The 20286-nt window shown below is 38.7% G+C and overlaps 1 protein-coding gene across 4 annotated transcripts in view; it reads left to right on the top strand.

Annotated features, from left to right (window-relative positions):
• herc2 (HECT and RLD domain containing E3 ubiquitin protein ligase 2) overlaps window positions 1-20286 on the top strand; it is a 74284-nt gene that overhangs the window by 40893 nt on the left and 13105 nt on the right. For all 4 annotated transcript variants that reach the window (XM_056253959.1, XM_056253960.1, XM_056253958.1 and 1 more), the window contains 37 exons: window positions 2142-2280; window positions 2983-3129; window positions 3918-4060; window positions 4872-5136; window positions 5456-5598; window positions 5711-5809; window positions 5955-6123; window positions 6307-6432; window positions 6680-6788; window positions 6875-7014; window positions 7132-7322; window positions 7849-7954; window positions 8037-8128; window positions 8213-8388; window positions 8473-8584; window positions 8802-8883; window positions 9155-9298; window positions 10292-10382; window positions 10470-10647; window positions 11208-11289; window positions 11848-12019; window positions 12149-12293; window positions 12460-12685; window positions 12786-12957; window positions 13079-13265; window positions 13474-13611; window positions 13906-14097; window positions 14214-14367; window positions 15042-15149; window positions 15230-15361; window positions 15442-15600; window positions 16651-16769; window positions 16865-16990; window positions 17076-17231; window positions 17586-17701; window positions 17830-18028; window positions 18238-18452. In XM_056253959.1, the coding sequence (XP_056109934.1) occupies window positions 2142-2280; window positions 2983-3129; window positions 3918-4060; window positions 4872-5136; window positions 5456-5598; window positions 5711-5809; window positions 5955-6123; window positions 6307-6432; window positions 6680-6788; window positions 6875-7014; window positions 7132-7322; window positions 7849-7954; window positions 8037-8128; window positions 8213-8388; window positions 8473-8584; window positions 8802-8883; window positions 9155-9298; window positions 10292-10382; window positions 10470-10647; window positions 11208-11289; window positions 11848-12019; window positions 12149-12293; window positions 12460-12685; window positions 12786-12957; window positions 13079-13265; window positions 13474-13611; window positions 13906-14097; window positions 14214-14367; window positions 15042-15149; window positions 15230-15361; window positions 15442-15600; window positions 16651-16769; window positions 16865-16990; window positions 17076-17231; window positions 17586-17701; window positions 17830-18028; window positions 18238-18452 (5450 nt within the window). The remainder of the gene's footprint in view (window positions 1-2141; window positions 2281-2982; window positions 3130-3917; window positions 4061-4871; window positions 5137-5455; window positions 5599-5710; window positions 5810-5954; window positions 6124-6306; window positions 6433-6679; window positions 6789-6874; window positions 7015-7131; window positions 7323-7848; window positions 7955-8036; window positions 8129-8212; window positions 8389-8472; window positions 8585-8801; window positions 8884-9154; window positions 9299-10291; window positions 10383-10469; window positions 10648-11207; window positions 11290-11847; window positions 12020-12148; window positions 12294-12459; window positions 12686-12785; window positions 12958-13078; window positions 13266-13473; window positions 13612-13905; window positions 14098-14213; window positions 14368-15041; window positions 15150-15229; window positions 15362-15441; window positions 15601-16650; window positions 16770-16864; window positions 16991-17075; window positions 17232-17585; window positions 17702-17829; window positions 18029-18237; window positions 18453-20286) is intronic.

The raw sequence follows: 20286 nt of genomic DNA, 5'->3' as shown, positions 1-20286 counted from the left end.
AACCCGTAATTGAAAAATGAACGGTGGTTATATTTCTAAAACGTAAAGTTGAACACCAAAATTGTAATTTGAAATGCATAGGCTATACTCCAAATGCTGCGCAAAATAATAAATATTGACGTATTTTCAGATTTTTGTTTATGACTTTTTGTCCCTAAATTAAACATTTAAAATATTCACAAATTAATATGGAAAAAATTTAGATTTTACTGGTTTTCTAAGGCCAAACGTGAAAATTATATTTTTCCCGCAGTGGTGAAGACCCGTGTCTCTGGAACCTACGAGAGCTGATTTAGGCTATAGATGATTTATAGGCTAATAATAATAAATGTGTCTGAAAAAGTAACGAGGCATTTTAATTGTTTATTAATAAACTAGCCTAGTATTTTTTAAATCGGCTGGAAATATCTCCATCTCCGCTGTAAAACGGATGCGCCTTTAGATGAGAAATTCATATGGATTACATAATCAGACTGCATTTGCTTTCGATTCGAATTTATTCGTTTAAAAATTGACATTTCAAGCTTTAGCCTACATATATAGGTAGGCTATGTTTTGTTTCAGTTCATTTTTGAGACGCAATCCAGTTACGGAGACCACGAAAGCGCGCCTGATTGTTTTCTTTTATTTTACAAAAGCACAACGTTTTCTTGTTATTGTGAGTTTACACAAATAAAAGTAGTTGCGACTGATGTATTTTTTATTTTCTGTATGACCAGAAATGATAGAGTCTTATAAGTTGTTTCCACTGTTGATAGAAAAACGCAAGTGTTCGCGCCCGCGCGCCTCTGGTCATGCAGAGCGCGCTCCACACTCGCACAAACCCTGGATATGCGTCATTTGTAATAATCTTAGCCCTGTATTATTATTATTGTCTAACCAGTATTATGACTGACGAATTGCTTTGTTCCTTTTTTGGATAAAAGCGTCTTCTAGCCAAAATGTAGGCTAATAATAATGACAATTATTATTTGCATTTATAACTAGTTCACTTAAGACAGTAATGTTTATCAAAAAATAGTTTATTAATGTTTTATTTTTATATAACTTAACGTTTTACAGTTTTTTAAATGTTTTTGTTTTAGGCTACCCTATATTAATTTTTTATATGTGAAGTATTTTATTGCTTATATTATACTGAGCTTTTTCCTCCCAAAAAATTGACTTTAAAAATACAAGTAGGCTAAATGTCGTTTTTTAGAAAATTCAAGAAATTATCCATTTTGAAAAATAAAGTTTAAACACAATGGTATCCCGTGCATCCCACACTTTTCTTTTGATAACGTTTTTTTTCGGTTAAAAACAAACTACAAACTACTCAACATCCTCTTCGTCCGCCATGATTGTTTAGGCTACTCTGAAGTCACGTTTGATTTTGAGGGATTTTGCGAGATTTTCCGTCTGACCTGGGAATGCTCGGGAGTCAAATCGGTTCGTGTGTGATGTGTTGATTTTGCCGTGTGGCTGCGCACCACACACTGTACGACCAAAACTGTTAGACCCGTGATTTTTTATCGCTGTGTGTGGGGTCTCTCAGCTTTGTAAAATCGGCCGACAATTTTAAAATCGTCCCGTGTGAACCAGCCTTAAGCTGAGTCTTGGATAAAACTAACTCTATATTGCGAATCATATATTTTACATCAGCGTTACACATCGTAGCTTTTTTATATCATGATATCTTTCTATTTCAAAAATGCTGTTGTTTTGAACTTTCTTTAAATCCTTTAAAAAATCTATCACTATTTCCACGAAAATATTCAAATACACAAAATCAGCATATTAGTATAATTTCTGAAGGATCATTTGACACTGAAAATTCCAGTATTGGCTGCTGAAAGTTCAGCTTTGCCATCACAGGAATAAATTATTTTTTATAAAATATTAAAATAGTAAACATTTATTTGAAATTGTAATATGTAATATTTCACAATATTACTGTTTTACTACATCTAAATATGCTGACTTGGTGAGCGTAAGAGCGTAATCTTTCAGACCCCAAACCTTTGAATGGTAGTGTAAAATGTGCACAATATACACACAGTACTATATATTGAAGATATGTTAAGGGCAGTATGTTTACAAACATGACCATCATTTATCTCTGTAGTTGATGTTTATTTTCTGTTTGTAAATCTTTGCAGATTCACATGGTTCCATTCAGTGTTCAAAACCTGCCCTTCAGTGAGCCCATGCTGACTGTGTGGGCGAAACTAGTCAACTTGGCTGGAAGCAAGCTGGAAAAACAACGCATGAAGAAATCCCTTAGCAGAGGACTTACAGGTACAGCACATGCAGTAGTCATGAATCAAATGGTATTCTCATGTGATCTAATATTATTAATCCTGGGTATTCGTACGCTGCCATTATACACTGTACATTCCTAAACCTTGGGCTAACATCCTTATTTGCATATTTGCAGTGTCTGTGTCACTTATTGGACGAACGTGGCACGTTGATATGCTTACATTAGGGCTCAAGCATTGTGCAACCTCATATTATATTTAGCAGAATTTGCAGACTGTAGGTTTATCCTGAATGGACTTTTCATACTATAAAGATAAGAATTAAACGGTCTCTTCTAAACTCTAAACTCGTGTTTTGTGTCCCCGTTCGACATTTTTCCCCTCAAGTGCTAAAACTACTGTTTATTCCAGGGGGTGTGTTTCCGTTACTGTCCCAAAGCATGTGAATGAGGCACCCGATTGGTTGTCTGTTGCTAAGCATCTAGGTGTAACATTCTAACACTGCACCGTTTCACCCCAAAAAAAGCTGTGCCAACCCCACTTCTAAAATATAAGTGTGAATCATTCCTTTACCGGGGGTTTAAAGCAGTGTTTAGAATGACAATAACCTGGGGTTAAGCGCAGTGTGAAAAGCCCTTATATGAATTTGCTAATCTTTATCCATGCAGAAGCATCTGTTCCACTCAAACTAATCCATGTATGAAAATATATATTCTGGTTTATGTGTTTGTCATTGCAGCTGATCAGGTGGATGTGCATTTGCTGCGGTGTCAGCAGCTCAGGCTGTACATCCTGAAGGCAGCACGGGCTCTGCTCTCCCACCAGGACAAACTCCGACAGATCCTTTCTCAGCCAGCCGTCATAGACGTCAGCCCCAATCCTACAGGTGCAATGATCCTTTCATGCTGTGGTGCCATAAGTGTTCCAATTTTTATCACTCAAAGCTGGACCACCAATCAGACAATGAAGTTCCAATGGAGATTAAATATCTATAAACTGACTGTAATGTAGTGGCAATGATTCAAACAGAATTGTGTCAGGTTATATCACATCACTACCCCCTGGTGGTCATGTGTAGATTTTCTTTTAAATCTGATTTTAAATATGGTGCCTATAGAGTGGTGCAGGGATTGTCAAAACCCGGAAGACTAATTCTCCAGTGGTTCCCTCGAGGTATTCCTATGGGTATTTATAATGGGGTTTTTCATTTTATGAGTAAAATAAGGTCTGTGGTTAACATAACTCGATGACACTTGGACATTTTGTTATACAACGTAAACTGCACACACTTAAACCCCAAACGTTCTTATCTAGTTTAAATTGATGTATTAATTAATTAATTAAAACACTTAAAAAAAAAAAACAGCTTCAAAATTCAAATTTTTTATTTGGCTGTGTAATTAACATTGTAGAGCAAAATGTCCAAGTTATTTTTACCACAGACCTTATTTTACCCATAAATTGGAAAACCCCATTATAAAAAGCCATAGGAAAATCTTGAGGGAACCACTAGCAAATTATTCTTCTGGGTTTTGTCGTCATCCCTGCACCACTCTATTTTGACTAAGGTCTTTATGTTGCTCACAGTAACAGCAGTCTATTTACAACAACAGTCTATTTGTAAATGGCAATAGTGTGATGTGCTTATGTAATATTTTGTGTGTTTGTATTCAGAGGATCAGTGTGTGTCGTCTCCTGATGTGGGAGAGTTGTCTCCTGAGGGTCCTCAGCCTCCCCTCATCCTCCTGCAGCAGCTGCTGTCAGCATCCACTCAACCTTCTCCCATCAAAGCCATATTCCACCGCCAGGAGCTAGAGGTCAGAGACCACATTTACACGTCCTTGACATCTGTATTAAATACATGTGAAATTACATGCTTTGACATCCTTTTGCTTTTTAATATAATATGTTTTTTATTATCATTGTACAATATTTTTATTCAGCAAGGGTCCAATAACTTGATCAAAAGTGACTATTTTTCATCAAGTATTTTTTTTTTTATATACATTTCGCTAACACTTTATTTTACAGTGTCTTTTTACACGTCACATTGCAGTTACAGTAGTAATAACTACAAATTATGCATAATTGCATGCAACTAACTCTTAACAACCTTAATCCTACTCCTATGGTAGGGACATGTAGATAATTATTACTCTGTAATTTTAAGGTGTAATTATACATTTAAGTACTCTGTACCTGGACACCTTAAAATAAAGTGTAACCTAGATTTCATTGCATGAATTGTTATTCATGTTATATTGGCCTGTATCAGCTTTATATCAGCTATTGGCATCGGCCTTCAAAAAAAATCCATATCTGTCAACCACTACAATAAATGTATAAAAACAGTTAGTTATTTAAAAAATTTCACACTATTACTGTTTTTACTGTATTTTGGATCAACAAAATGCAGATTTGGTGAGCGTAAAAGTTTTTTTTTTTTTTTTTTTTTTTTGAAAGCATTAAAAATCTTACCAACTTTTTAACTATATTATAAAATAATGTTACTTTTTTATTAAATATTCTTTGTGGTAATGTTGTTTCATATGTTCATATGTGAGCTTTCAGTTACCAGCTCTGAATTTCGAACGTCTTCACTCAGTTTTTGTGTGTATGTGTGTTCAGGCAGCAGCTCTGGCTGTGTGTCAGTACCTGGCGGTTGAATCCACACACCCATCCTCCCCTCTGTTTGAGGACAGTAGCTCTAGTGAGGCCACAACACCGGTCACTGTGCAGCATATGCGCCCACCCAAGCAGAAGAAACACAAGACCTCACCTGTGCCCCCTGCTCCCATCGTCCTGCAGCTGATGGAGATGGGCTTTCAGAGGAAAAACATTGAGTTTGCCCTTAAATCACTTTCTGGAACCACAGGCGCTTCTGGAGTGCCAGGTAATGCTCCAATAGCTCACGTTTTTTAAATGTTAAATTGTCGTGTGTTGTATTCAGCGTTAGCACTACATGCCTGGGTACTCAAAGTTTCTTCTCTTGCATTTCTTGCATAGTACCATATAAATGCCATGGTTAGTTGTAAACTAGCATGATGGTTATACTGTTGTTTTTCACGTATCTTGGAGTACATACCATGTCATATGAATATTGTAATCATACAGTACCATATATCTCTGTCATGCTATCCCCACAGATTTTTTTTTAAGAATACATAGAGAATTTTTTGCTAGCAACTCATTCATGATTGCTTGGGTTTAAGGTGTAGAGGCATTGGTGGGCTGGTTGTTGGACCATCCAGATGTTCACATTACAGATCTGTCAGATGCAGATACTGTATCAGATGAATACTCTGATGAAGAGGTGCTGGAAGAGCTAGAGGAGCCTGAGCCAGCTTTCCCTGTGGTGTGTATAATTGCATGTACACACAAACGGATCCGTCACACACCAGACATGAGGTGTAGATTCACTTGTAGTCATTTATTGTGTGACTAACGGTCTTTCTTTTGCATGTCAGCCGCCTGGGGTTGTGGTAACTGAGAGTCAGACGTTTAAAAAGAGGTTGGATTTTCAGAGCAACGATGATTACGCTGTATATGTGAGAGAGAACATTCAGGTGAGGAGCTACACCTCTGTACTAACTGGTTTGCATATGCACTTTAAAAATGGGTATTTTGGGTTTCCTGTAAAAGTATTGAAATATCCTTAAAATGAGATGAATGTACTTGAGAGGCAACCTGATTGAACTGGGTGTGTTGCAGGTGGGCATGATGGTGCGTTGCTGCAGGACGTATGAGGAAGTATATGAGGGAGATGTGGGTAAAGTGATAAAGCTGGACAGAGACGGCCTACATGATCTGAATGTGCAGTGTGACTGGCAGCAAAAAGGAGGAACTTACTGGGTCCGTTACATCCACACTGAGCTGTTGGGTAATACTCTTTCTGTTCTGCTCTGCTCTTACACACTATAACGCAGCTTTAAAATAAAATAAAAATAAAAAATCGAATGACAAAAAATTTTTATATTAGGACTTCAACAGCCCATATAAAGTGGATTTAGGTCATTATTTTATTTATTTTTTAAATAAATAAATGTAATTCTGTATTTCCCAGGATTTCCTCCTCAGAGTTCTCCGTCTCATATAAAGATTGGTGATAAAGTGCGAGTTAAGCCCTCGGTCACAACGCCAAAGTATAAGTGGGGATCTGTCACTCACAGGAGTGTGGGTGTGGTCAAAGGTAACATAATTGTTTAAACTATTTCTCTTCACGGCTTTAGAGGAACAATTCACCCCTAAAATGAGCAGCTCATCCTCATGTTGTTCAAAACCTGTTTGTTTCCTATTATTGAGTGAAATATCCCGTTTTGTATTTAGCCATTTGTTTTGCTATATATCTCAAACCTGTAGAACATGGTTGTCTATTCAGCTATAATTGAGAACTGTTGTATTTGGGTTTCATCATAGTGTGTAACATTTGTGTCCAGCCTTCAGTGCCAATGGGAAGGATGTGATAGTGGACTTTCCTCAGCAGTCACACTGGACTGGACTGCTGTCAGAGATGGAGCTTGTGCCCAGCATACATCCTGGTGTCAGGTACACAGAGTACAAGTGGAAATCACGTCAAGACAATGACTAAATAAACAACTAATAAACATTTTCTTAACTTTCACTTTCCTTAGGTGTGACGGATGTCAGATGTTCCCTATAAATGGCCCCAGGTTTAAGTGTCGGAGCTGTGATGACTTTGACTTTTGTGAGAGCTGCTTCAAGACCCGTAAACACAACCCTAGACATTCATTCGGACGAATAAATGAACCAGGTCTGAGAGAATTCTGTGTATTATTTAATAGCTACTTTATGTAGTGTAGCATTACACCAGTGTACATTTCTTCATGGGATGTAACCAGTCTGGTTTGACCTAATCATTTCTCTTTAGGTCAGTCACCCACCTTCAGTGGGCGCTCAGGAAAGCAGCTGAAGAGACATCACAGCAGTCAGCGTGGGATGCTGATTGACGAGTGGTCCAGGGTGGTGAAGAACCTCAGCGTGTCGTCCTCTGTTAACCAGGCGTCGAGGCTCATAGACTCTGGAGAGCAGTGCTGGCAGTCCTCAGGCTCTCAGGGCAAGGTCTGTCATTATAGGCATACACTTCCATTCAAAAGTTTGGGGTCAGTAAGATATGTTTTGAAAAAATGTATACTTACAATTGAGTAAAACAACAATTTAGTTATAGCAAAGACATTAATAATATTTTGAAGCACAACTGTTTTCAACAGATAATAATAAGAAATGTTTCTTTAGCATCAAATCAGCATATTAGAATGATTTCTGAAAGATCATGTGTGTTCTTCAATGCCATCATAGGAATACAGTACATTTTAAAATATATTACATTAGAAAAGTTATTTTCAAATTGTTCAGTATTATGGTTTCACAATATTACTTATTAGTTTTACTGTGTTTGATTAAATTCAGCCTTGCTGAGCATAAGAGATTTTAAAACAATATCAAATATATTATTGACCCCAATCTTTTGAATGATTTTGAGTGTTCATTTGCTTGTTCGCATATCAGAGATAAATTGGAAACACTTGGTTGTAAGTTTGAGGAAAGAAAATCTGTTATGTGTTTTTGTTTTGCTGGTTTTCAATAGCACTGGATCAGGTTGGAGCTATTCCCAGATATCTTGGTCCACAGACTGAAAATGATTGTAGATCCAGCTGACAGCAGCTACATGCCTTCACTGGTGGTGGTGTCAGGTAAAAAACCATGAAGCTTTTTCAGGTCAGTCATAGTCTAACCTTTTATGGGTGACCTGATTTAACTGTGTTTGTCCTCCAGGTGGAAGCTCGCTCAATAACTTGATCGAGCTGAAGACCATCAACATCAATCCCACAGACACCGCGGTCTCACTACTCAATGACTGCACAGATGTTGGTTTGAATTTCCTCACAAACATCTTTTCTTCAGGGCTGTTTTTTTAGGAATGCTGAGCACTCTTGTATTTGTGTGTTCAGTATCACAGGTACATCGAGATTGCCATAAAACAGTGCCGGAGCTCAGGGATTGACTGTAAGATCCATGGTTTGAGCATTGTGGGTCGAGTCCGTGCAGAGGATGAAGATCTGGCTACTGTGCCTTTCCTGGCATCTGACAATGAGGAAGAGGAGGATGAGAAGACAGCGACTGGAAGGTGTGTGATAAAGATGGTTTAGTATAGAAGAAAACACATGATCTGGTATGTCATTGAGTTTCTTTTTTCGACCTCTCTTTGCAGTCTGACTCGAAAGAGGTTGTCAGGGCTGGAGTCTGCTGCCACCATCAGAACTAAAGTCTTTGTCTGGGGTCTCAACGATAAGGACCAGCTTGGAGGACTTAAGGGGTCCAAGGTCAGTAATGTGTAAATGCATTCAGTTTTGTAGTTTTTTATTTATTTAAAAATATATATTTTACATTTATTTTTAATGTATTAAATGCATTCTATTTTATTTACTTTTTAAAAATTAATTTGATTAAAAACAATATTTTTGCTTGAATGCTTGATAGCATAACTTTTTTAGCTATAGCTTGCATTGACAAATCTTATTGTCTTGCTCTCTCTCTCAGATCAAAGTCCCATCATTCTCAGAGACGCTGTCTGCTCTGAATGTAGTGCAGGTTGCTGGAGGCTCTAAAAGTCTTTTTGCTGGTGAGTTGTTTAAAAATAACAAAAGCAGGCCTTTGTTCTTTTGCTTACTGCTTAATAAAATGTGAGATTTTTATGGGGAAAAAATGTGAGGCTTGTGTATTATACTGCGGTTACTGTCATTTTGCAAAGGGACACTCAATGCCCTGTTACAAATGTGTCTTTCTGGTTGTATTTTAAATCTGAAATGATTTGCCATAGCATTGGATGTTTATAATTGTATTACATTTTTACTCCTTTAACCAAAATAATGATTGATTCTTTGTCTTTCCAGTGACTGCTGAAGGTAAAGTATATGCCTGTGGAGAGGCCACTAACGGAAGACTTGGTTTAGGACTGTCCAGTGGAACCATCCCTATACCAAGACAGATATCTGCCCTCAGCAACTATGTGGTCAAAAAGGTTGCTGTACATTCAGGTATGCCCTTTTTCTGTTTTAAAGGGTACCTATTATGATAATTTATTATACCGTGTTGAAAATGCAAGTGAATAGAAATGCATTTTTGAGTACACGTTAAAACATGTTTTCATGCATGTATCTTTAAATGCAAATGAGTTACTGTTCCCCGCCCCATCCAGAATAGTGCTGTGCCTTATGCCTCGGATACTGTCAAAAACGCACAAAACATCTTTTCACGTGTAATTGCTCTTAAACTGTGTTTGACATAACCTTGTGTGTATTTGACAAAGTTCACATAAAAACAGTCGGTTATGTCTATGAATGTACAGTAAGCAGATCTAATATACACATGCAAATTTTTTTCCCAGCTGTGTATTAAATTGACAGCAGCGTAATATACATTACCTACAACTATATCTAACTGCTGAACCTTAGAACCACATGTCACAGCAGTCTGAGGCCAATGATGCTATAAGCTCCAACCCAACACCAGTCTGGGGCTGCTGGCCTTAGACTGCTGTCCTCACATTGCTGTGACGTGTGGCTCTGCAGTTCTAGAGTTGGTTATTGGTACCTACTGCTATATGCTGTTAATATGAATCAAACAACAAAAGAAAAACAGAAAATAAATCACTGCTCTTGATTGAACAACTTTAGTACATTTCTTTGTTAAATGCTCTGGTGAGGAGATAAACATGGTGGACTGTGTGCAGCTCACTGATGGGAGGAGCTAAGCTAATAGGGCAGATTCTGTCACCAGTCGTGGACTGGGTCTGTTCCAATGTGATGTCACATTGGAGTACATTCCTGAACAGCTCATTATAAAACACTGTTTCAGATTTATGGGGAAAATCACAAACTGAGTGGATAGATTTTTACCACAATAGGGTGTTTGTGTACACAGTTATGTTCAAAAACAATGTTAAAGTGAATTTTGCATAATAGATCCCCTTTAAGGAAAGCATCCCATGTTGTCAGAACTTGTTTAAGGTGGATTAACTGTGTGTGCAGGTGGAAGGCATGCCATGGCGTTGACTGTGGATGGGAAAGTGTTCTCTTGGGGTGAAGGAGATGATGGCAAGCTTGGGCACTTCAGCCGAATGTAGGTTATTTGCACCTTCTCCCACAGTAATGTAGAACATGTAGAAGATTTCTTGAGGGATCTGATGAGAATATTTTTTTTAACCAGGAACTGTGATAAGCCACGGCTAATTGAGGCATTGAAAACCAAGCGCATCCGAGACATCGCCTGTGGCAGCTCTCACAGTGCTGCCATCACCTCCAGTGGAGAATTGTACAGCTGGGGTCTGGGTGAATATGGCCGCCTGGGCCACGGGGACAACACCACTCAGCTCAGACCCAAACTGGTATTTCTTTTACTTACCTCAGTAAACTCAGACCTCTCGGTTCAGAACTGCAGGGTTCCAGTATATTTTGTAGAGCAATCCCTATAAGGTGGAGGTGCTGTACAACTTTGAAAATTGATTTGGAGAAATTCACAATAATGCTTAATACGTCGGCTCCAAAAGTCCAAAAAAATCAAGCTTTTGAGCCAATTTAATCATTTTTTGCACAGTGCCCTTTAACTGGCCCAAACATACAGTTTTAAGTGCGATTTTGAGCTAAAGAAATACATTTTATAATGTCATTATTATAGGATTTTTTTTTTATATGCAGTTAAAACTGAATCTTGACAGTTTTGGAGATTTCTGTCTTTCCCTATTCATGTAAGTAGGAGCTGTACTTGTATGCCTGTTGCATACTTAGAAAACAACTATCAAATTGCCAAGATGACCGTAGAGTGAACTGACTTGTTTTAAAGAGACTTTGCTTATGCTCTTTGTACAACAGTTGAAATTAAACTTGATGCTGTTTAGTACAGTGTGTCCCTGATGGCAGTAGATCAAACTCTGTATCTGGTTCGCAGGTCAAGGTGCTTTTAGGGCATCGTGTTGTCCAGGTGGCTTGTGGAAGTCGAGATGCCCAGACTCTTGCCCTGACAGATGAAGGTAGATACCTGCATTTTGTTTTGTAGATTTCATTTAAGGCGGTTTTGGTTTGTGTGTGTGTGTGCTCGACCTTAATGCTCTGCCATGACACTTTAAGCTTGATGTCGCTGGTCCTGGCCAGTAGAGGGTGCAACAGGATAAGAAATCTTGGAAGTCCAGTTTAAACCTCTGTGTCTAAACAGTTAAAATGACAAATAAATGCATTCTCCGAGAGCGCTCCACAATATGTTTGATTATACTATCTAGATGCTCAAAACTGATCGGGAGAATGCACGTTTTAAACAGCTTATTGTACACGTAAGTTACACGCCGTTCTAAACTAATGGGTGCTGTATTGTAACACGCACACATACAGAAGCTCGCGCATCACGTGCACACTGCACGCACAGAGAATCATTCAGTTGCGCAGAAATGTATTGTCAACACTTTAGTCACATAAATGTAGACTTAAAAACACACACTAGGGGTTGAACGATTTCAGATTTGTATATATATATATATATATATATATATACATATATATACATAGCTGAAGTTATATAAATGTATGTTTTGTAGGAATGGTGTTCTCATGGGGAGATGGAGACTTTGGGAAGCTGGGCCGTGGCGGCAGTGAAGGCTGTAACATTCCTCAGAACATTGAGCGTCTGAATGGGCAGGGAGTGTGTCAGATCGAATGTGGAGCTCAATTCTCCCTCGCCCTCACCAAATCTGGAGTTGTGTGGACCTGGTATGAATTTAAAAGGATATCTGGATTTTTCAGAGGCATTACAATACAATACAGTTCATGATTTAGGAGTTAGCTTTTTTCCAAGTAATCCCTAACATGATTGAAATTTCATGTTGTTGCATTGTGCAGGGGTAAGGGCGATTACTTCAGACTGGGTCACGGCACAGATGTTCACGTGCGCAAACCCCAGATGGTTGAAGGACTGAGGGGGAAGAAGATTGTTCATGTCGCTGTAGGGGCTCTGCACTGCTTGGCTGTCACAGACACTGGACAGGTGGGCCAACGAGTTAGTTTTTTGCACAAGAACTCCTTCCTTTTACTTTGCATCATGAGTCGTTTAGTGTGCCAAAATAAAAATAAAACAAGCATAGTAAACAACTCTCCTTGTATTGATGAAAAGCTATTTCGCTTCAGTGTAAGATGAAATGTTGTTTTGGTAGGTGTACGCGTGGGGGGATAATGACCATGGGCAGCAGGGGAACGGCACAACCACGGTCAACAGGAAGCCTACGCTGGTGCAGGGTCTAGAGGGGCAAAAAATTACCCGTGTGGCCTGCGGCTCCTCTCACAGCGTGGCCTGGACCACCGTAGATGTCACCACACCCTCCGTCCATGAGCCGGTCCTCTTCCAGACTGCCAGGGACTCTCTTGGAGCCTCTTATCTTGGTAAAATCTTCCCTATGTCCATTACCTTGATGTCACTGTGTGCCTGTTTCTTAAAATCTAAGATTTTGTGGGTGATTTTCTTTCTTTTTCTCTTTAATAGGTGTGCCATCAGACAGTGACCCATCTTTACTGAGTAATAAGCTGAATGGTGTAAGCAGTGTGAAGCCCAATAGGCCATCTCTGGCAAAGATCCTGCTCTCTCTGGATGGTAATCTGGCCAAACAGCAGGCCCTTTCCCATGTGCTCTCATCCCTGCAGATCATGTATGCCAGGTATGACTTTAATGGCTTCAGAACTACTTTGCTTCCCAGGTTGATTTGTTTTTCTGTTCCATAAAATAAAACAAAAGCTTTGGCATCACTTAATCACTCTCATGTCATTTGAAATCCGTAGGGATGCAGTGGTGGGAGCATTGATGCCTGCCTGTATGATTCCATTGGAATGTCCCTCCAGCTCTCCGGTGCCACCCTCAGATTGTTCATCAGCTTCCAGCCCCTGTGAGGCTGAGGGTCCAGCCCTGCTCTCAGAGACTGAGGAGAGGGTCAGTCCGCACCCCTGGATGGACAGCAAACGAGGAGAGGTGAAGAATTCTGCCTGTGCACGACTGCATCGTTCACGTTTGTTTATTTAATGCTTAATTTTCAGTATCCCATAATGTTCAACTTCTTTCGCCTATTTTTTACATTTATTTTCCTTTTTACGAAACAATCATTTAAATGAAAAAAAAAAAAAAAGTACTTGATCTGCATTTAAATGCGCATTCTGTCATATGTTATTGTGTGGTCTAGGTGACCACATCTGAGGATGCCACTACCCCGTCTTCAGCGGTGACCCCTGCCTCTGCCTCATCTCGGCCCTTCATCCCGGTCACAGATGACCCTGGTGCTGCCAGCATCATTGCTGAGACTATGACCAAAACCAAGGAGGTCAGTCACAAATGCTGTCTTGCAATACTTTTTATAAATTCAAACAAATAGATTATATTTTTTTGTTTAATTTATTTTTAATTTTAATTTTAAATAGATTTTAATTGGTTTGATTTTTGTTTTAATTGATTGGTTTAAATGTTCCTGTTGATCATACTTTTTAGATGTTTGTTCCTGATCATTAAAATGAAATGCATGCATTTTAAGTCTGTTTGAAAATTGGATTACATTTGTATGTTGTGCCACAATCCTTTATATAAACTGAAGTTAGCCTGGTTTGATTTATTGAAACAGGACTCTGAGAGTCAGAGTAAAGCAGTGGGCCCAGAGCCACAATATCTGGATGAGTTCACCGGTCTGCTGGTTCCCGATGACACACGTGTGATGGTGGACCTGTTGAAACTGGCCGTGTCTCTGCGCTCAGGTGATAAAGGCAAGGAAGTGCTGTCTGCTGTGCTATCTGGCATGGGTGCAGCCTTCACACAGGTAAAAAAAAAAACAGCTCTTCAGTTACTCACTACACGTTTTCCTAACTAAATTGGAATAATTTCATCTTTTTGGGCTTTGTGTACTCATATCTGAATGTATTTGTTTGCACGCAGGTGGCAGATATGTTGCTGGAACTGTGTGTGACTGAGTTAGAAGATGTGGCTACAGACTCTCAAAGTGGACGACTGTCCTCGCAGCCTGTGGTGGTGGAGAGCAGTCACCCGTACACTGACGACACTTCCACCAGTGGAACTGTGAAAATACCAGGTCACCTTATGCTTTTCTGTTTATGTAGCATCCTTCATTATGTAGCAGCCATTACAACCTCATTAGTGGTGCTTGCCAAAGTGTCATTATTACTCAATTGAACACATCCCTAAAACTAATTGTTAAACTTTGTCATAATTAAGCAAAGCAATGTTTTTCAGAAAATGTAAAGCTATAGTAATTTAATGAGGATGTGAATGAACCAACCGATTATTATTTAATGATAAATACAGTAAAAATAATATTGTGAAATTATTACAATTTAAAATTTTCCATTTAAATATTATCTATTCAGCAGTCATTACTCCAGTCTTCAGTGTCACATGATCCTTCAGAAATCATTTTAATATGCTGATTTGATGCACAAGAAACATTTCTTATTATTATTATCAATGTAAAAAAAAAAAACTTCATGCTGCATAATTGTTTGTGGAAAGCATGATACATTATTTTCAGGATCCTTTGAATAGAAAGTTCAAAAGAACAGCATTTATTTGTTTGTTTTTGTTTTTTAAAGTCTTAATGACTTTTATTCAGCAAGGATGCATTAAATTGATCAAAAGTGCAGCAATTTCTGACCCCAGAACTTTCGAATTGTGTAGATGCTCTGTGGAAAATAATGAATAATTTAAAATATTCAAATCTCATAAGAAATCTTATTTAAATGGTTTCAGGTGCTGAAGGTTTGAGGGTAGAGTTTGATCGCCAGTGTTCAACAGAAAGGAGACATGACCCACTTACCATCATGGACGGAGCCAATAGGATTGTGTCTGTTCGATCAGGTGACATTTCTTTTGTCTTTTTATTGAAACACCTGTCAAAAAGTTGTTGCTTGAACCTTTACTTGTCTTTACCCCTTCAGGCCGTGAGTGGTCCGATTGGTCCAGTGAATTGAGGATTCCAGGAGATGAGCTCAAATGGAAGTTCACTAGTGACGGCTCTGTTAATGGCTGGGGCTGGCGCTTCACTGTCTATCCCATCATGCCGGCTGCTGGTATCAGTTTAATATGACCTCTCTTCATTTTTCATGCTTCATTTTCTGAAGTGCTTGACCTTTTATTGAATTACTCGCAGGTCCTAAAGACCTCCTATCAGACCGTTGCATTCTGTCTTGCCCTTCGATGGATCTAGTAACATGTCTGCTAGACTTTCGCCTGAACTTTGCTTCAAATCGCAGCATCGTGCCGAGGTTGGCAGCTTCACTTGCTGCTTGTGCCCAGCTCAGCGCATTGGGTAAGAGAAAAACCATTTGAAAGAAGCGTTTACAGTTTTTATATTATCATACACACAAACTCGTCTCATTTTGGCGAAGTTTTCCTTTCTGACATTGAAATAGGCCATTCATAATGAAAATCCAAGTTGTTTATTTTTTTGTAAAAAAAAAAAATCTATGGAGGGAACTGACTGTTTTCAAAAATGTTGTGATGGTATTTTGTGCCACCTATTGACGAATGCGAAAAAATACAAATTGATTTAATTAAATAATTATCTAATTAAATATAGTATATAAATATAAAAAAAAATTTACAATCATTTTATGGTTTAGGGTGTTATATACATTGCAGATATACGCACTGAATATAAACCCAACAGATCACTCAGATCATTAGGATCACATCAGCTAGAAATACCAAGGGTTCACTCTAAGCATGGTGAGTCCGCTTTTAGCTATTATGGCAGCCGCAGCTGAACCAGCTTCCAGAAGAGATCAGATGTGCTCCTACAGTAGTCACATTCAAATCCAGACTCAAAACACATCTGTTTAGCTGTGCATTTACTGAATGAGTACTGTGCCACTGTACGTCCGACTGATTACACTGTATTTTCTTTTCTTTTTTATTCTAAACTGTTTTAATTGTTCTTCTTTCTATTGATTATTTTAATTTCTTCTATGTAAAGCACTTTGAATTACCATTGTGTATGGAATGTGCTATATAAATAAACTTGCCTTGCCTATATCATAGACATTATAATTGTTTCAAAACCACAATGCTACCTAAATGTGTAGTTTATTAGACTTGTAACAGTTTCAGAATAATTTGTTTTATTAGATATGAAATAACTAATAATACAAATAATTATTAGTATTAATTACTTTTCCACCAGTCTGGATTTTGCATTTTATATTTTCCAACATTATACACGTCTAATTTTAGTCTAGAATTTAAATGTCTTTGTAAGGGTATATATTACAAGGTGATTTAATGCCATCCTGAAATCTCAAATTTGATGTTTTATAATAAATATTTGTTTCTGTCTTTCTGTTTCTATGTGCATGGTCAGCGGCTGGTCATCGTATGTGGGCCCTGCAGAGACTACGCAAGCTCCTTACCACCGAATATGGACAGTCCATAAACATCAATCGCCTCTTAGGAGATAACGAAGGAGAAGCTCGCTCTATGGTTAGACAATGTACATTTTTGTATTGTATGTATATATATATAATTAATTTCTTTATTTTTTGTTGTATAATCAACTTTTTCTGAATGTTGTGTAGAGTTTTACAGGAAGTGCATTAGCTGCTCTGGTGAAAGGACTTCCTGAGGCTTTACAGAGACAGTATGAGTATGAGGAACCTATAGTCCGGGGTGGGAAACAGCTACTCCACAGCCCGTTCTTCAAGGTGCGTTTGTCTGCCTAACAGACGTACTTCGTAAGTTTGAGAGATGAGTTTTCCAGAAATAATGTTTTATTTTTGTCTTGTTTAGGTGTTGGTGGCACTTGCATGTGATCTGGAGTTGGACACTCTTCCATGCTGCGCTGAGACACACAAGTGGGCGTGGTTCCGCCGCTATTGCACCGCCTCCCGAGTGGCAGTGGCTCTGGACAAGAGGACCCCTTTGCCCCGCCCTTTCCTGGATGAGGTAGGCATTTCTCATATTGGTTTGAAATTAGAGAAATTCTTGACAATCAAGACAAAAACAACAGATGATGTCTTGACATCATCTTGAAGCATTTTGTAAAGCTATTTTATACATTTATACCTTCTTTTATGTACATGTATATGCATCTGATCTAATGAATTATCTTTGATTTTCCGGTGTAAAAAAAATTTGTATGTGCATACATAATTTTTGACTATAATATTTGTAATGTAAAAACATTTTCTAGTTTATAAAACCATGTATAATGGCAGCAATGCGCTGTTTTTTTTGTTGTTGTTTTTTGTGGTGATGGTACAATTAATACTGATCCTAAATTTTCTTCATTTTCACCAGGTGGCAAAGAAAGTCCGTGAGCTGATGGCAGACCATGAGAACATGAACACGCTCCATGAGAGTCATGACCTGTTTAAAAGAGAGCAGGATGAGCAGTTAGTTCAGTGGATGAACAGGTAATGTATTGTTTCAGCCAGTGAAGCATAAGCAAAAATGTTGTACCTTTTAAGTGATGCTTTAAATGGTCGGGATTCCAAAGTCATTTGTTAAATTTTGTGATTTGTTCATGTTTACTGTTATATAGACGGCCAGATGATTGGACACTCTCAGCGGGTGGCAGTGGGACCATCTATGGCTGGGGACACAATCACAGGGGTCAGTTAGGTGGTATTGAAGGGGCAAAAGTCAAGGTTCCCACACCAACAGAAGCTCTTGCAACACTGCGACCTGTTCAGCTGATCGGTGGAGAGCAGACCTTGTTTGCGGTCACTGCTGATGGGAAAGTAAGGCTTTGTCTGCTTTTTACATTTTAAAAGACTTATATTTTTCAATATAAATTTCATTTGTATTTTTTTTTTTTTCTCTTCTCAGCTGATACATAATTAAATGCATAATTAAACCTATGTTGTACAGGACCTCTGTTGTAGCAGTTGCTCTAATATCTAGTGTCAGCTGAATAATGTCCTTAGTAACTTGTCTTTGCTGTCCTCAGCTGTATGCTACAGGATATGGTGCCGGCGGTCGGCTGGGAATAGGGGGCACAGAGTCCGTCTCCACTCCGACCCTGCTGGAGTCAATCCAGCATGTTTTCATCCGGAAGGTGGCTGTGAACTCTGGGGGCAAGCACTGTTTGGCTCTCTCCTCTGAAGGAGAACTGTACTCCTGGGGAGAGGCTGAAGATGGGAAACTGGGTCATGGAAACAGAAGGTCAGCCTCATACTGTGGTTACTACTGTTGTCTTTTCAGGCCATCCTTAAAAATATTCTTGTTTGCTGTAACCCGACCGACCCTGTCAAATTAGGACCGACCCAATTATTATTATTATTTTTTTTCCCTTTTAGTCCGACCGACTTGCCGGTTGTAAACTTTCATTAAGACCGACCGATTTTTTTTATACTCTTCAAACAACTAATACAAATACAATAAAATAATATAAATAATATATTATAGTAAGTATTGTGAATATAAATTGCGTAGGCTACGTTCTTTCTTTTAAATAAAAACCCGTGGCGTCATCTATGATGATTATCTTTACAACATTGGTTTACGCATGTCACATTATGGTCTGTGCGTTCGCTTCGTTTCATTCACTGTCAATGGTTCGCGCTCGGTGATGATGGCTGCGGCGCGGCTGCTTGTGAAATACGTCTGTATGAGCCTACATTTAGTCGCTCATTATTCGAAATTCTTAATGGTCAAATAGGGAATAGGGAATCGATGTTAGCGGCCTTTTCTCGGAGGGCGTCCAGCTCGTCACGGTCACGATATGCCCGGCGCGAACGTGTGTCACACAGCAACTGCACAGGCTCTGACAAACAAACACACATAAGTATGGGAAGCCAAACACACCGAAAGTGGGACGAGACGGCGCGGTGTTACAGAGTTCGCGCTGCGCTGTCGAGTCTGTCGCGGCTCGGCCCATTGAGCCGCGCAGATTACATGTCAGCGCGAACTCTGTAACACCGCGCCGTCTCGTCCCACTTTCGGTGTGTTATAAAATAAAGGGAGGAAGTGTTTGCTTGCGCCATCCAATGGTCAGCGCGGTGCGAAATAATCTCACCAGCGCCGCGCTGACCAATAAAACAGCACATCCCATACCGAAATGCACTAAATTGCACTAAAGAAAATCGACCATTCCATAATATGTCAGGACTACTTAATAGGCCTATAGTTTCTACAATGCGCCTAGCCATTTGATCTCACTGATTTCCGTTAATAATATCAGAGGTTTATGGGTCAAATGTAAACGTATGGTGCCAAAATGCCAAATGCGCTGTTTTATTGGTCGGAGTGGCGCTGGTGAGATTAGTCATTTTAATTTATTTGTTTCCCTCTGAAAATCCACTTTCATTGAAATCTAGTGTCTTTTTTTTAAAATTGATTCTGCTTTTTTTTTTTTTTTTTTTTTTTTAAATGAATGCAGCTGGAATTAATGCAATAAATATGTTTTTTGACAAAGATTTAAAATTGTTTGTGGTCTATAATCTGTATCAGAATGAGGTTCGCAATGGTGCGCCCGAAGGCATGGGTTGAAGACCCAGTCAGTGACGTCACGATATGCAAATTTGTTTAAATCCATACCAACGTAATCACCATGACCAAAATTGTCCTTTTTTTTTTTTTTACATTGAATCTTGGAAAAAAAATATAGACCTACCTACCGACCCTTTTTTTTCCCCGCTGTTACTGCAAACCACAATATTTTTAAGGATGGCCTCATATGGGCACCTTTTGTTCATCTTCATGCAGTGACCTTCTGCATACTTAACTTTCATTATTCAGCTGTTTTCCATTTTCACAATGCTTACAGAAAAGTATATTATTGGACGTGGTACCATAGTTGTACCATGGTTTTTAGAACCCATACAGTAGTCCTCTTTAGACATTCTGTTGACTGAGTAACTGGTAGTTGACATGTAGTTAAAGTTTTAGTAGACTGTCTGCTTAATATCTGCTAACACTTTATTTTGATGTTTCCCCAACATACATTCTACTGACTTTAACTTATTCTACTATCCCTAACCTAACTGTCTACTAATAC

This window comes from Rhinichthys klamathensis, unplaced genomic scaffold (assembly GCF_029890125.1).
Source record: "Rhinichthys klamathensis goyatoka isolate OS25496 unplaced genomic scaffold, OSU_Roscu_1.1 h1tg000109l_1, whole genome shotgun sequence".
NCBI classification, from domain to species: domain Eukaryota; kingdom Metazoa; phylum Chordata; class Actinopteri; order Cypriniformes; family Leuciscidae; genus Rhinichthys; species Rhinichthys klamathensis.
This window is presented reverse-complemented; position numbering and strand designations above follow the sequence as displayed.